Here is a 12,334-nt window from a genome sequence, read left to right on the forward strand (position 1 = left end):
ATAATCATAAATTAATGAAGCTAGCTTTTTGAGTGTTTTCCAAACTGGCTTAAAGTCAATTCAAAGAGGTTTCAAAATGTTTTTAAACTGACAGCATGTCTTGAGATAAGTCCATGGCCTGACCTTTTATGAAAAATATTTGTGTAAACAAACCAAATCTGATACACTGAAAGGCAATTGGTCACATTACTTTACAGTTATACCTTATACGGGATGTTTCAATATAATATATAACATACACATACTTCAAAGAAAGAAATGTTTAACTATTCATGTATTTGTAACTGTGTTCAAGTTAAAGGCATATCTTAATACCTTCTGTCTTAAATTGATTATGTGACCTTGACATAGATAACACAAATATAGGTATTGGGAGTTTATTTCAAATTGCTACTTCTAACAACTTGGAATCTCAGAATCATTTTCTGTTAGTAACATTAAGAATATTAACAGAAATATTAGGAATAATTCAGCTATTTTAAATTATTATGTTTTAATCATAAAGCACAAATGCTAACTTATCACAAAAGAAAATAAATTATATTTAAATTCCTACTTATAAATATCTTATCAAAGGATTTAGCACATAATAAACAGAAATAAATAACTATACATATTAAAATGCAAATTATGAGTATATTTCATTAAACACCATCATTCCACTTGAAAGTTTGTAAGCTGTAGTAAGCCAGGTGTAACATCTCTCTAGTGTCTATCTTGCTGATAAATTCCAACATGTAAAAGAAACTAAACAAGGAAAAGTAAAGAAAATATATTCAAAAATATCTTGTTATATTTTAATTTTTAGATATGTTCTTATAATTTTATAATGTTAACACCTAAAGAATTGAACATTATGTGTATCATTTATCCTTTGTACACTAAGTATGTATCTTTTTTAAAACTAGAATTTTTAAAAAGAAAAATACAAGCATTTAAAATTTTTTAATTTACACAAGAAAAAAGAAAAACGTGTGAAGAGTATACAGCAAAAGGTATGGGGAAAAAATAAAGATTAAAGAAAGACAAAATTTCCTAAGAAATAAATACATTCTCTGTTCAGGTATCACTATAGTGAAATTCAAACAAAAGTGGCTCTCTGCACTAGCCATCCTATCTTTCCTCCCTTTTTAACAGGTCAAGCTCACCTGTGCCTTGAAGGCTTTAGCATTGCCTCTTATTGCTCCCAGCTCTTCATCCTAATTCCTGCTTACTTCTCACACATACCCTTCTTGAGGAGACCTTGCCTGATCACTCTATCTAAAATTGTCCCAAATTATTACCACCTCCACTACTGTATATCCTGTTTTATTTTTCTTTATAGCATTAATTGACTTTCTCCTCCCCTCACTTTAATTCCCTCCCCCCGACTTTAATTCCCTCTCCCGCCCCAGCCACTTCCACCTCTGACCTACGAATGTTGCCATCTCTCCTTAAAAACTGGATCTCTGAAGGCGAGGTGTTTCCTCCCACATGCTCATAGCCTGGCACCCCCAGTGTACTTGGGGGGCCTGACGTACCAGGTATGGTGCATGGCTCCACCTGGGGTGAGAACCCAGGACCTTCTGCGTGTAAAGCAGATGTGCTAACCACTATACTAAGGAGCCACTCCTTAACTGACTTTCTATCATGATTTGGTTAACTTATATGTTGTTCAGCTTCCACAAAGAGATATAAGCTTTATGAGGGCAAGTACTCTTGTCTTATTCACTGTTATATTCCCCACACCTAAATAGCTGCTGACACATAGACATTCAAAAAATACCCACTGAAGGAATGAGTGATTCTGTCTCCAAGGAGCTGATAGATATTTGTCCACTGAAACAGTACATCAGACCCTATAAACAGTTTGTATTCCTTGAAGCCATGTTATTGAATTAGACGTTTAATTTTTACTAAAAGACTTTAAATTACAAAATAATTAAGGAAAGATATTTCAAGCAAACATCCTGCTAGTAATTTAGAACTATAGTTATTGTCCTAATATTCTACTACTCTTAGTAAATAGTCATTTAAATATGGTTGAAAATTTGCTTGATTAATAAAAACAAAAATGAGCATATCTTTGAAGTTCTGAGATTGCCTTAATACACAAAACTGCCATATGATGATAAAAGTATTATATAAAAGTATTACTAATATTAAAAGCCTTCCAAAAACACATTACCTCAAGTTTAAGCATCTCCATTAGAAAGCAGAAAAAAAAAAATAAAATGATGGATGAAAGGTGGAAAAGAAGACTGACAAAAATACACATTGAACACAATAAAATAATGTCAAAACACACTGCTAAATCTGATCTCTTATATCAGCACATTTTTAAATGTTCTCTTTAATAACTCTCTCAATAACTATGCTGAGTGTAATAATACTTATTCCATGTCTTTATCAACAGTTTAGCCTCTAAACCTGGGATTCAAATGAGTTTATTTGGAATACAAATAAGATACTTAAAAAATAATTTCCATTAAAGATCATACTAAATATAAATTGATTACAGCTTTGATATTTTCAAAAATGTAGATTTTTAATATTTTTTAAGCTTTAAATCTTAATTTCTGATCTATAAAATAGTTTAATTAGTGTTTATGAAGTGCTTTCAAATCTTTTAGAATGAGATATTTTTCTATATTCCCTTCTAAAATATCTAGATTCCTTCCCCCAAAAAAACTGTCTGTGAATTCATAAGGTATATATTTAATGAAAGTAATGAAATATAAGGACATGTTTAACAATATACACCAGATTACATATCTTCAGCCTCAACTAAGAATACCAAATAAACCACTGGATTTTTTTAGCTTCTTTAATTCCTATTAATATGTTTTGTTTCGGATGTCAATATTTAAGTTCAGTAAAGTAGCAATATAGAAAATAAAATTTTTCTATTAAGTTTTTAAGTGCTATAATTTACCAACACATTTAACTGAGAATAAATGGAATTGAATTTTAATAAAATACATGCCATCTATTTAAAAAGTAAGCAGAAGCTAAAAACGAATAGAGTTATAAACAAATAAATGCGATGGAGTATTCAAACGTTAACTTTTTTACATATAAAAATGGTATGAGACACAAATCAAAAGTTACCTTAAGCTATACTCGATATAAATATTACAATATACAATATGGCAAAATATAAAAAGTAATAACAGTATTAGGCAAGATTAATAGCACAAATTTACTTTAAAGGCAAATCATCAGACCACCTAAAATGGAAGATAACATGATACAGAAAGAAGACAGGCTTTAGATAAGACCTGGGTTCTAACCCTAGCTTTATATTAGGTGTATGACCTTGCACAAGTTCAGATTGAGCCTCAGATTCCATATATATATATTAACATAGTACTTAATTAACATAGTACTTAACTTACAGGGTTAAAAAAAGTAAATGGGACCACATATTTAAAGTGCCTAGTGTAGTATCCAAAACTAGAGGTGTTCAAAAAGTAAGTTTGTTTCTCATAATAATATTATTCTGACTCTTATGTTACCATTTCCTAAAGTTGTTCAAAATATTTCAATACAATCTGGAGTCTCAATCACTATATATTTTTTAATTAACTAAAGAGTAAATATTATCTATGTTTTACTAAAGATATAATTAAATGTCAAATCACCAATTATTCAGCAAGAATAAATCCCTTTATTTTAAAACTTCCTTTAAAACACTTGAAATATAAATTTTATGAAAATTTGAAAGAAGTTAAGATGTAAAGAATGGACTTCTAAATCATTTTTCTTCTTTCCTAGAAATATCTTTCCTAGAGGAAAAAAAAAAGTCATTCTCTCCTACAGTCAACCCTGTTGACAAGAGGACAATGTGGGAAGACACTAAATCCTATCACCCCCAATCTTTTATAACTCTAGTTATAATTTTTTCATTGTAAATGACCTCTTCTCATTATATATCAGGGTACTTTAATCTACATGAATAAAACTATAAATTTATAAAAATCTTCATATGAAATTTGGCATAATTTTTAAATAAAATATTACTCAAAAATATTTTTCCCACATATATTTTTCCCCAAATACAAGTAAATATATAAATTTCTTCTCCTTGTTCAAATTCTACTTGTATAACAAATATAACTCCATAATTCTCAGCAGAAAAAGGTCAGGAAGGATTGCACTTTAAAATAGACATTCTAAAACTACCATTACTGAGATTCAATTCTAATCACTCTATTGATTCGTTCTGAAATTTCAAATAACATTAAAAAAAATTTTTAATTAAAAAAGTATAATTATTTTAATTTGAGAAATACTAGTAGGCAGGCAGACTTAAAAGTAATTCTTTTTTAATTAAATTTATTGGGGTGACATTGGTTAACACAATTATACAGGTTTCAAATGTACAATTCGATAATACATCATCTGTATATTGCATTGTGGGTTTACCACCCAAAGTCAAATCTCCTTCTGTCACCATATATTTGAACTCCCTTAAAGCACAAACATAAATGACTGGATTCACCTAGGTTTAAGTATTTCTACTGTACCATTATCTAAATGGGATTTTTTCTCATGAGACTTCTTTGATTCGGCCTCTCTCGATTACACATTAGGAGCTTTTAACTGTCTCTGTTAAGTTCATAAACTCCCTGAAATTATTTGAAAAATTATGGGATTATATGTTTTTGGGCTACAAAGATCACTTTTGGGAAATCTGGACCTGAAATTCATAAACTTTAACATCCGAAATGTTAAGCATCATAAAGCTTCACATGCTTATGTATGTTATACCTATAAACTTTTACCACTCTCCCATTGATAAGATATAAGAAGAAGAAAAATAAAAGATGGCATGGGTTGTCAATAATATTTATACTTCATTGCTCTTTAATATATTTCTAAATATGAATAGAGTGGCTTTTAGATCACCAGCTTAAAAACTCTAAGACAGAAATACAAATTGAAAGGTCACTATAACTTTACTTTTAAACTGGAAATATGAGAAACAGAGGTCCACATCACATGGAAGAACTTAAGAACTACAAACAATAGTAGTCATAACAATATCTCCTATATAGTAAAAAGGATGAAGGCTAGCATTTTTCTGCAAATATATTTATTACATATCCTAGAACTTGTTATATGTTGACATAATTATATGAGATTTACAGCCAGTCATGTCACGTAAGAAATAGTAAAAAGAACTGAGACTATTTATTCTGAAAGAGAAAAAAATTTCAGTAAATATGAACGGCCTTCAAATGTCTCATGAAGGAAAGAGGTACAATTTATTTTGAGGAAAACTGGAACCAGTGCATGTAAATTACAGGGAAGCAAATGTCAACTCAATGAAATGGCTGATTTATAAAGAAATATGCACCCATATACCACATAGAAAGAGTTGTAGAACACTTATTGGAAATGCTTTCTTTTCCCCGACCTAATTGAAAGAAATTCAATTACCATTTACTAAGTAGCCTGGAGCACATTTAATTTTAAACATCATCTCTACACAGTATTCATCATTTATTAAATAAAGCAATACTCCTTTACCCAACATTCTTTTCTAAGTGTCTAGCAACATGAAGCAAAGAAAAAAATATTGACTCTCAGACCATAACGACTATATAAAAATATTATTCAGAGCAAATTAAAAAAAGCAAATACTGTTTTGATAGGTCACTCGAAAGAAATCTCAAACCCTGGCTTCTCTCAACAGTATAAACAAGTTAATACTGATCACATTTAAGTACACCGAACTTCATTACCTCTGAGTTAGCATAATCTGCTTGTAACTTTTTGCACTCATCTTTGAGTTTTTCAGATTCTCTCTCACGTTCCAAGGTCATGTTATCCATTAGTGTTTGAACTTGGACCAGTTCTTTCTTTAACACAGCAACATCTTCTATACCAGGTCTCTGAAGCTGTGAAGCAACAGATGTTAATTAAAAATTACAGTGAAAAACTAAAATAATATATATTTTAAATGGTTTCACTACGAAGAAATCAAAATGAAAATGATCTTTAATATTGATTATTAAACTCCAAATATCAAACACTAATTTCTCCCCTCAACAAGCCTCTCTTCATGACACTCTATCTGATTCTTAACAGTATTACCATTCAAGGCACAAAATAGCAAATTCACAATTACCCTTAGTGCTTTCTATGCTTTCCTTTCCTTCGTGAACTATACTCATTGGTCATAACAATCACTTGATAAATGGTACACTCCTTCATTTTCTATCTTAGGAGACAGGTAATAAAAATGAAGAAGGAGCAGATGTAATTAAGCATAATTAGTGTTTGTTCCAGATTGAATATAATTGATTCATTTATTCATTTATTTATTGGATGCTAAATAAAGGACAGAAATGAATCAAGGATAGACCCAAGGTTGTTAAGCCTGGGGAGATTTACGGTACCAATGACAGAAACACAGTTATGGAGGAAAATGATGACTTAATGTTACACTTGTTGAATTCGAAATGAAAGCTATAAATGCAATCAGAAGTATCCTAAGGTGTAAGGAAAGGTCAGGATCAGAGATGCAGATATGGAAACTACTAAAAAGACAGATGATATTAAGATAGAAACAAAAATGTTAAAGTAGTAAATTATGTATCAAAAAATTCTATTTTGATCTTAAAAATCATGTATGGTATATACAAAGGTGGTAGAATTACAGGGAATTTTTTATTTCCTCCATTTTACTCAAGCTACACTTTAAAAATTTTTTCATCAGAGTATGTATTTCATTTTATAAAGGTACATATTCTAATAAATGGTTTGTAAATTACCAGTTCAGTCTTCAGATCTTGAATTAGAATTGCCTCTTTGTTTAATTCTTCTGTCAGATGCATCACTTTTTGTTCAGAAGCTTCTCGAAGACTCCTTTCTTCATCATATTTTGACTTTATATCTAATTAAAGATAGTTATATGTATTCGTTTCATGACATTAAAAACAGTTTTATAACTGTACACTGCAGTGCATATCTGTATATCAATTCAAAGTCATATTCCTTAGATAACCATAAACATATTCCTGTACACTGTAGTGCATATCTGTATATCAATTCAAAGTCACATTCCTTAGATAACTATAAACATATATAATAAAAGTATACTTCTGATTACATTAAATAAACTTAATATAATCAAATGCTTTTGTCTATATAAATTCTACTACTTACCTTATTTATATAGACAAAAGCATTTGATTTGCATATAAAATTTTACCTAAAAGTATATAGTTTAAAAAATAATAATATATGTAACTGATAGTATAACAAAATATTAAATCCATACAAGTATTTAACATCTTCAATATGTTACTTGTTAAACTTTAAGATACTCCAAAAGAAAATTCATTTTTTCTAAAAATCAAGAATTCTAGAAAAAATTAGTCCTTTGAAGAAAAGAGGTAGGAGGACAAACAAAATAATTGATATAGCAACTTTGTTATTAAATTCCAGTAATCACCAACATACTCTATAACAAATGCTTTATCACTAAAATACAATGTTTATTTCTAGGATGTATAATAGCAAAAAGGTAATGAGACTGATGCATTAGCTAAAAATTCTTATTGAATTTACCTGCAATTTCCGTGGCAAGTTGGGCTGCTTTCTGTTCAAATAAGTCTTTCATTTGCTTAATATTAAAATTTTCTGTTTGAGCTTCTTCTAACTGTTGTTCCAAAGACTGTAGTTCTACAAAAGATATAGTATTTATTCAAAAACAATGTTAATTTTCATTTGCTAAATTGTTATTACTTATATCATAATCATTGCAGTAGTAAAGACAATCAACATGTCTACTACCAATTACAAGTAGAGTATTTTCTCATTTCAAGAATTAAGCATTTCTGTTTCATTAAAGAGACAAGTCATAATTTACAAACATGTAAAACAAATGAAAGGAATATTTAATATCACATTCAAATAATCTATAAATATTTATTTAAAAAATTCTTTTGATTTCATACTTCACAGTGATTTTCCTATTATATCTGCCAACTGACCAAAAAGGAATATATACCGTTTCTCTCCTAAAATTTAATATAATGTGAAATAAAATTAGAAATGGTTAAAGAACAATCAAGGTCTTAAATAAAATAATTAAAACATGCGGTCAATTTCTAATACTTCATTCTCATAAAGAGATTTCAGAAGGAAATTAACCTCTAAATATAATTTTGATTATTCACTGAGCATTCCTCCAGTTAAAGTCAGTTATGAAGATACTAGTTTCATCATTTGATTTCAAGAGAAAAACGGTACATCATTTCTTGATGTAGATTTAACTTTTAATTAAGCAAACATATTAATGTAACTTTCCAAAAGTTTATTTATAACTTCAGAATATAATGAACTAAGAAAATACAAAGATTTTAGTAAAATGATTACACTATAAAGTTCATAGGTAACAAGCACTGTAAACTTCATATATGATTGTTATCTTCACTATTTTAGAGCCATAAAAGTATAACCACAAAACAAAATACGTATACCAGGCATAAGAGAAAAAGAAAGAAAAAAGTTAAAAGGACAGATGAGATAGAGAACAAGAAAAATGAAAAAAAAAAATCTGCTTTTAGTAAAGTTACCTGCTGATGAATCTACCACCAATCCATCAGGTTTAGATTCCTCAATGAAAACAAAAGACATAAATAAATGTATTAAGTGAAAAAGACAATACTGTTACAATTGCCAATGTTAACAAAATCTCTGAAAGCTACATTCTGTCAGATTTTGATGAAAATTAAGTTTTTTCCTGATCACATTCTTCCAGGTCTCTAAGGTAACACTAGGCAGACTGGCATAATAATTTAACTGCAGCTCACTGGTTCTAAGAATGTTTTTATGTTAACATATAAGAAATTACTGTGTGTCATGTAATAGATAGCATCTTAAATTCCATAAATTCAGTAATAAATATAAATTATTAAAAATATAGATTCTAAATACTTAAGTCAGCAGGCAACATTCAATCCTATAATATTTGAAAAGTTATATAAGGTAAATATGCCATGGAACTACTACTACTAAAAAACTGGTTTTAAAAGCATAAATTTTTAATTCAAGATCATAAATTATCTTTAAAAGAAGCAGAAATAAAGAACATATCTCATAAGGTTTAATTTATCACATGCATTAGAAACAAAACAATAAACTGCCTTGTCATTGTTTTCATATTCTAAAGAATTATACACATCTGATAGAGTTTAATAAAGCACCTCATAGTATAGCTTTTTATTTTCCTAAATATTGGATTTTGACATATTGATTGCCAAGAATTGTCAATATTTCAAATGCATTTTCTTCCAAAGGTAAATCTTCCAACAAGTCAATTTACACACCTTGCACTGAGGAGAATTTATTTAACTTATTAAATGTGAAATAGTCATCTCAAATGCAGTAAGCAATTTCCTCTGTTTTCAGGTACAAAGAATAATACAGCCCATGTGTGACTTGTTAATAGCATCTATGTAAAAGACGAGTAAATGATCTGTAAGTATTTTAGATTACTAAAAACCTCTTTAATGCAACCTCAGTTATAGAAGCTGAGTAGTAATAAGACTGATAACTTGTTATCCATTTATTTGTTTTTGCCTCTTCTAGTCCAAATAACAACTTTTGGTGAAAAGTCTAAAAGGCAAAAAGACTGACTTGAGAGTCACAATGTTCTAAGATAATATGAAAAGGGATCACTAATTACTTTATAAAAATATTATAACTATTGTTGAAGGGTATTCAATTTATTCTTACAAATGAAAACTATATATATATATAGATTTGGTAAAATTCATTATTCTACTATTCTTTATGCAATTTATTTAATTTTAGTATAAAAGTCAATGTAATTTTATACTAAAAATCATAATTGGCTAAGATATTCACCTAGAAAATACACTAAACTATAATCAAAGACATCAAAAGAATCTCACTCAGAGATGATAACCACTTTTGATACCACAGTAATTTTCTTGTTTTTCCTATGTACTATTTTATGTAAAGTCATATAATACATATATGTCCTTGTATGTGCATGCATATATATAGCTATTTTTATTGTTTTTTAAAACCTAACATTGTTAACACAACAGTTTTCCCATGTTTCCAAACAACTTTCCCTATAACAGTTAATAATGGTTCTTTCCCTGCAAATGGACATTTTAGTCATTTCCAACATGTCACAACCACAAATGCTTTGAAGAGTTTCACTATTGTTTGAACCTATATTTTGAAACTATGAGGTACGTTGTAGCCTGCTATAAAAAAACAGTCCACAGGTAATTGATTTTTAATGGAGTACCTTTGAGAAGTTATATCTCAGGTTCCCATATATTTGTTTGCACTCATTAGGATTACAAAGGATAAACACAGGAAACAAATCAATAAGTTACTTATATCAGGCTACCTGCTTACAAAAAAAGTGTTATGCTTAATTTTCAAATTAAAACAAACAACTAATAAACACACTTCAAGTACTTAAAAACAATTACTTGCTGCTGCAGCCCTTGAAATTTTTCTAATTCTTTCTTTAATTCTTCTGAGTACCATTTTTCTTCCTAAAGGAAAACCAAAATATTTTTAATTAGCAAATTTAGAGTATTATCTGAAACACTGAAAATAAACAAATATAGTCATTTTTATCCTTACCTTAAGTGAAGCCTGTAGGTCTTGGACCTCCTGTCTAAGTAGTGTTATATCATCTCTAAACATATATGGGGGGAGAGGGAGAAAATTAATAGTTAATGTTCTTTAATTAATAACTTTGTCTCTTAACAAATCATGGTTAGTGACTATGTTAGGTAGCTAGTCAGACATGAGCAATGGGGGAAACAAAGGATTAAGGGCCCAGCCTAGAGACCACTCAAAGAACATCCCTTTGGTAGTTAGAGACTCTCTTCTGAATCCCCAGAGACAAAGGACAGGAGGGTCACAGTCTTAGCTGGCCTAATCTAGCTACAGACACCTGCACAGAAGGTCATTATAATACTATGTTTATGCCTGGAAGTTCATGAATCTAATTATAACAGACTATATTTTGAGTAAGCACATGCTCACTAGGCAAAGTGATATAGCAGCCAGGTGTCAATCAAATGCTCTCACTTGCCAATCACCTAGAAATGCCTTTGGAATCACCCCATCACAGCCCAAATATGAGGCAAACATTCCCACTTCTGGGCCCTTTTTGCCCTTCCGGGCTTTCTTTTTTGTGGTCCTCCTTTTTGCCCCTTCTTTTCGCCCTCAGTGTTGTTATGGTTGATATTGCAGCACTCCATTGAAGCTCTCATAGCTGTGACCATGTGCCTCCTCGGGGCTTACTTTGTCTTTCTCCATGTGCCTCCTTGGGGCACTGTCCTTAGAAAATATACTTTTAATAAAACTATTAAATTTCAATGACCTGTGATTCTTCACTGCAGTCATTTGAGGAAGAACCAAGGGAAAATGCTAACTACACGTCTGTGCCGTAGTTATCCATCTCTCTCCCCACCTACCATTGGGGTGACATCGAACTCCAATCAGCCCAAATGCTGACGACTATATATTAATATTCTAATTTTCTCAATTAAAAAAAAATAAAAACTGTAGATTTTATGTATAGTGGCATATATACAAAAACCTTAGGAAAATAATTTTATTCTTAAAGCTCATTGTTTATAAGTGGAAAAATACTTTATCATGGAAATAATGATATAACTGACTGTCGAGTGGCCAAGCCAGCAGCATAGTAGCTTACATTAATCTACCAACAATAAGCATCAATAGTTTCCTTCTGCAGTTAGCATAAAATCTAAACTCATTAACGAGGACTATAAAATCTGCACCATCTAGTCCCCCATCTTATAATTCTCTCCCTCATTCGCTTAGCTCTAATAACATTGGCTTCTTTCTGTTCCTTGAGTCTGATATATTATTTCCTGTCAGAACTTTCTCACATTCTGTTTCCCTCACCTAAGAGTCAGTATGATGAAGAATGGTTAGCAGGAGACCACTGTAGGTCCTAATGAGGAAAGATTCCATGATAAAACAGTTTGGGGATTATTCTCCTGGGTGTTCGGAACATATCTTCCCTGGTTGGATTGTAAGTAGCAAAAAACAAAAACAAAAGCAAAAGCAAAAAAAAAAAGTGGACTCTCCTTATTCCACACCAATACAAATGCCTACCATGGTAGAAGACACAGGAACTGAAACAAGTTAATTAGGAATACTCAAATGAATTGATTTTAGTAAAAGGGAATAGGAGAACAGGATCATTTCTAATGACGGAAAAGACAGTCCACATCACAAGCATTATTGGCAAGGTAAAAGATAATGGAACATCTTTGTGGGAGAATTATTCTCTGGGATAAGGGCAGAGGTA

At 30.2% G+C, this 12,334-nt stretch overlaps 1 protein-coding gene across 2 annotated transcripts in view; it reads right to left on the reverse strand.

Annotated features, from left to right (window-relative positions):
* Positions 1–12,334, reverse strand: part of EEA1 (early endosome antigen 1) — a 105,233-nt gene that overhangs the window by 60,770 nt on the left and 32,129 nt on the right. For both annotated transcript variants that reach the window (XM_039869039.1, XM_039869040.1), the window contains 6 exons: positions 10,627–10,681; positions 10,470–10,535; positions 8,571–8,610; positions 7,561–7,674; positions 6,762–6,883; positions 5,730–5,885 (listed from right to left, as the gene is read on the reverse strand). In XM_039869039.1, the coding sequence (XP_039724973.1) occupies positions 5,730–5,885; positions 6,762–6,883; positions 7,561–7,674; positions 8,571–8,610; positions 10,470–10,535; positions 10,627–10,681 (553 nt within the window). The remainder of the gene's footprint in view (positions 1–5,729; positions 5,886–6,761; positions 6,884–7,560; positions 7,675–8,570; positions 8,611–10,469; positions 10,536–10,626; positions 10,682–12,334) is intronic.

The sequence above is a fragment of the Pteropus medius genome, unplaced genomic scaffold (assembly GCF_902729225.1).
Source record: "Pteropus medius unplaced genomic scaffold, Ma_sr-lr_union100, whole genome shotgun sequence".
In the NCBI taxonomy this organism is placed as follows: domain Eukaryota; kingdom Metazoa; phylum Chordata; class Mammalia; order Chiroptera; family Pteropodidae; genus Pteropus; species Pteropus medius.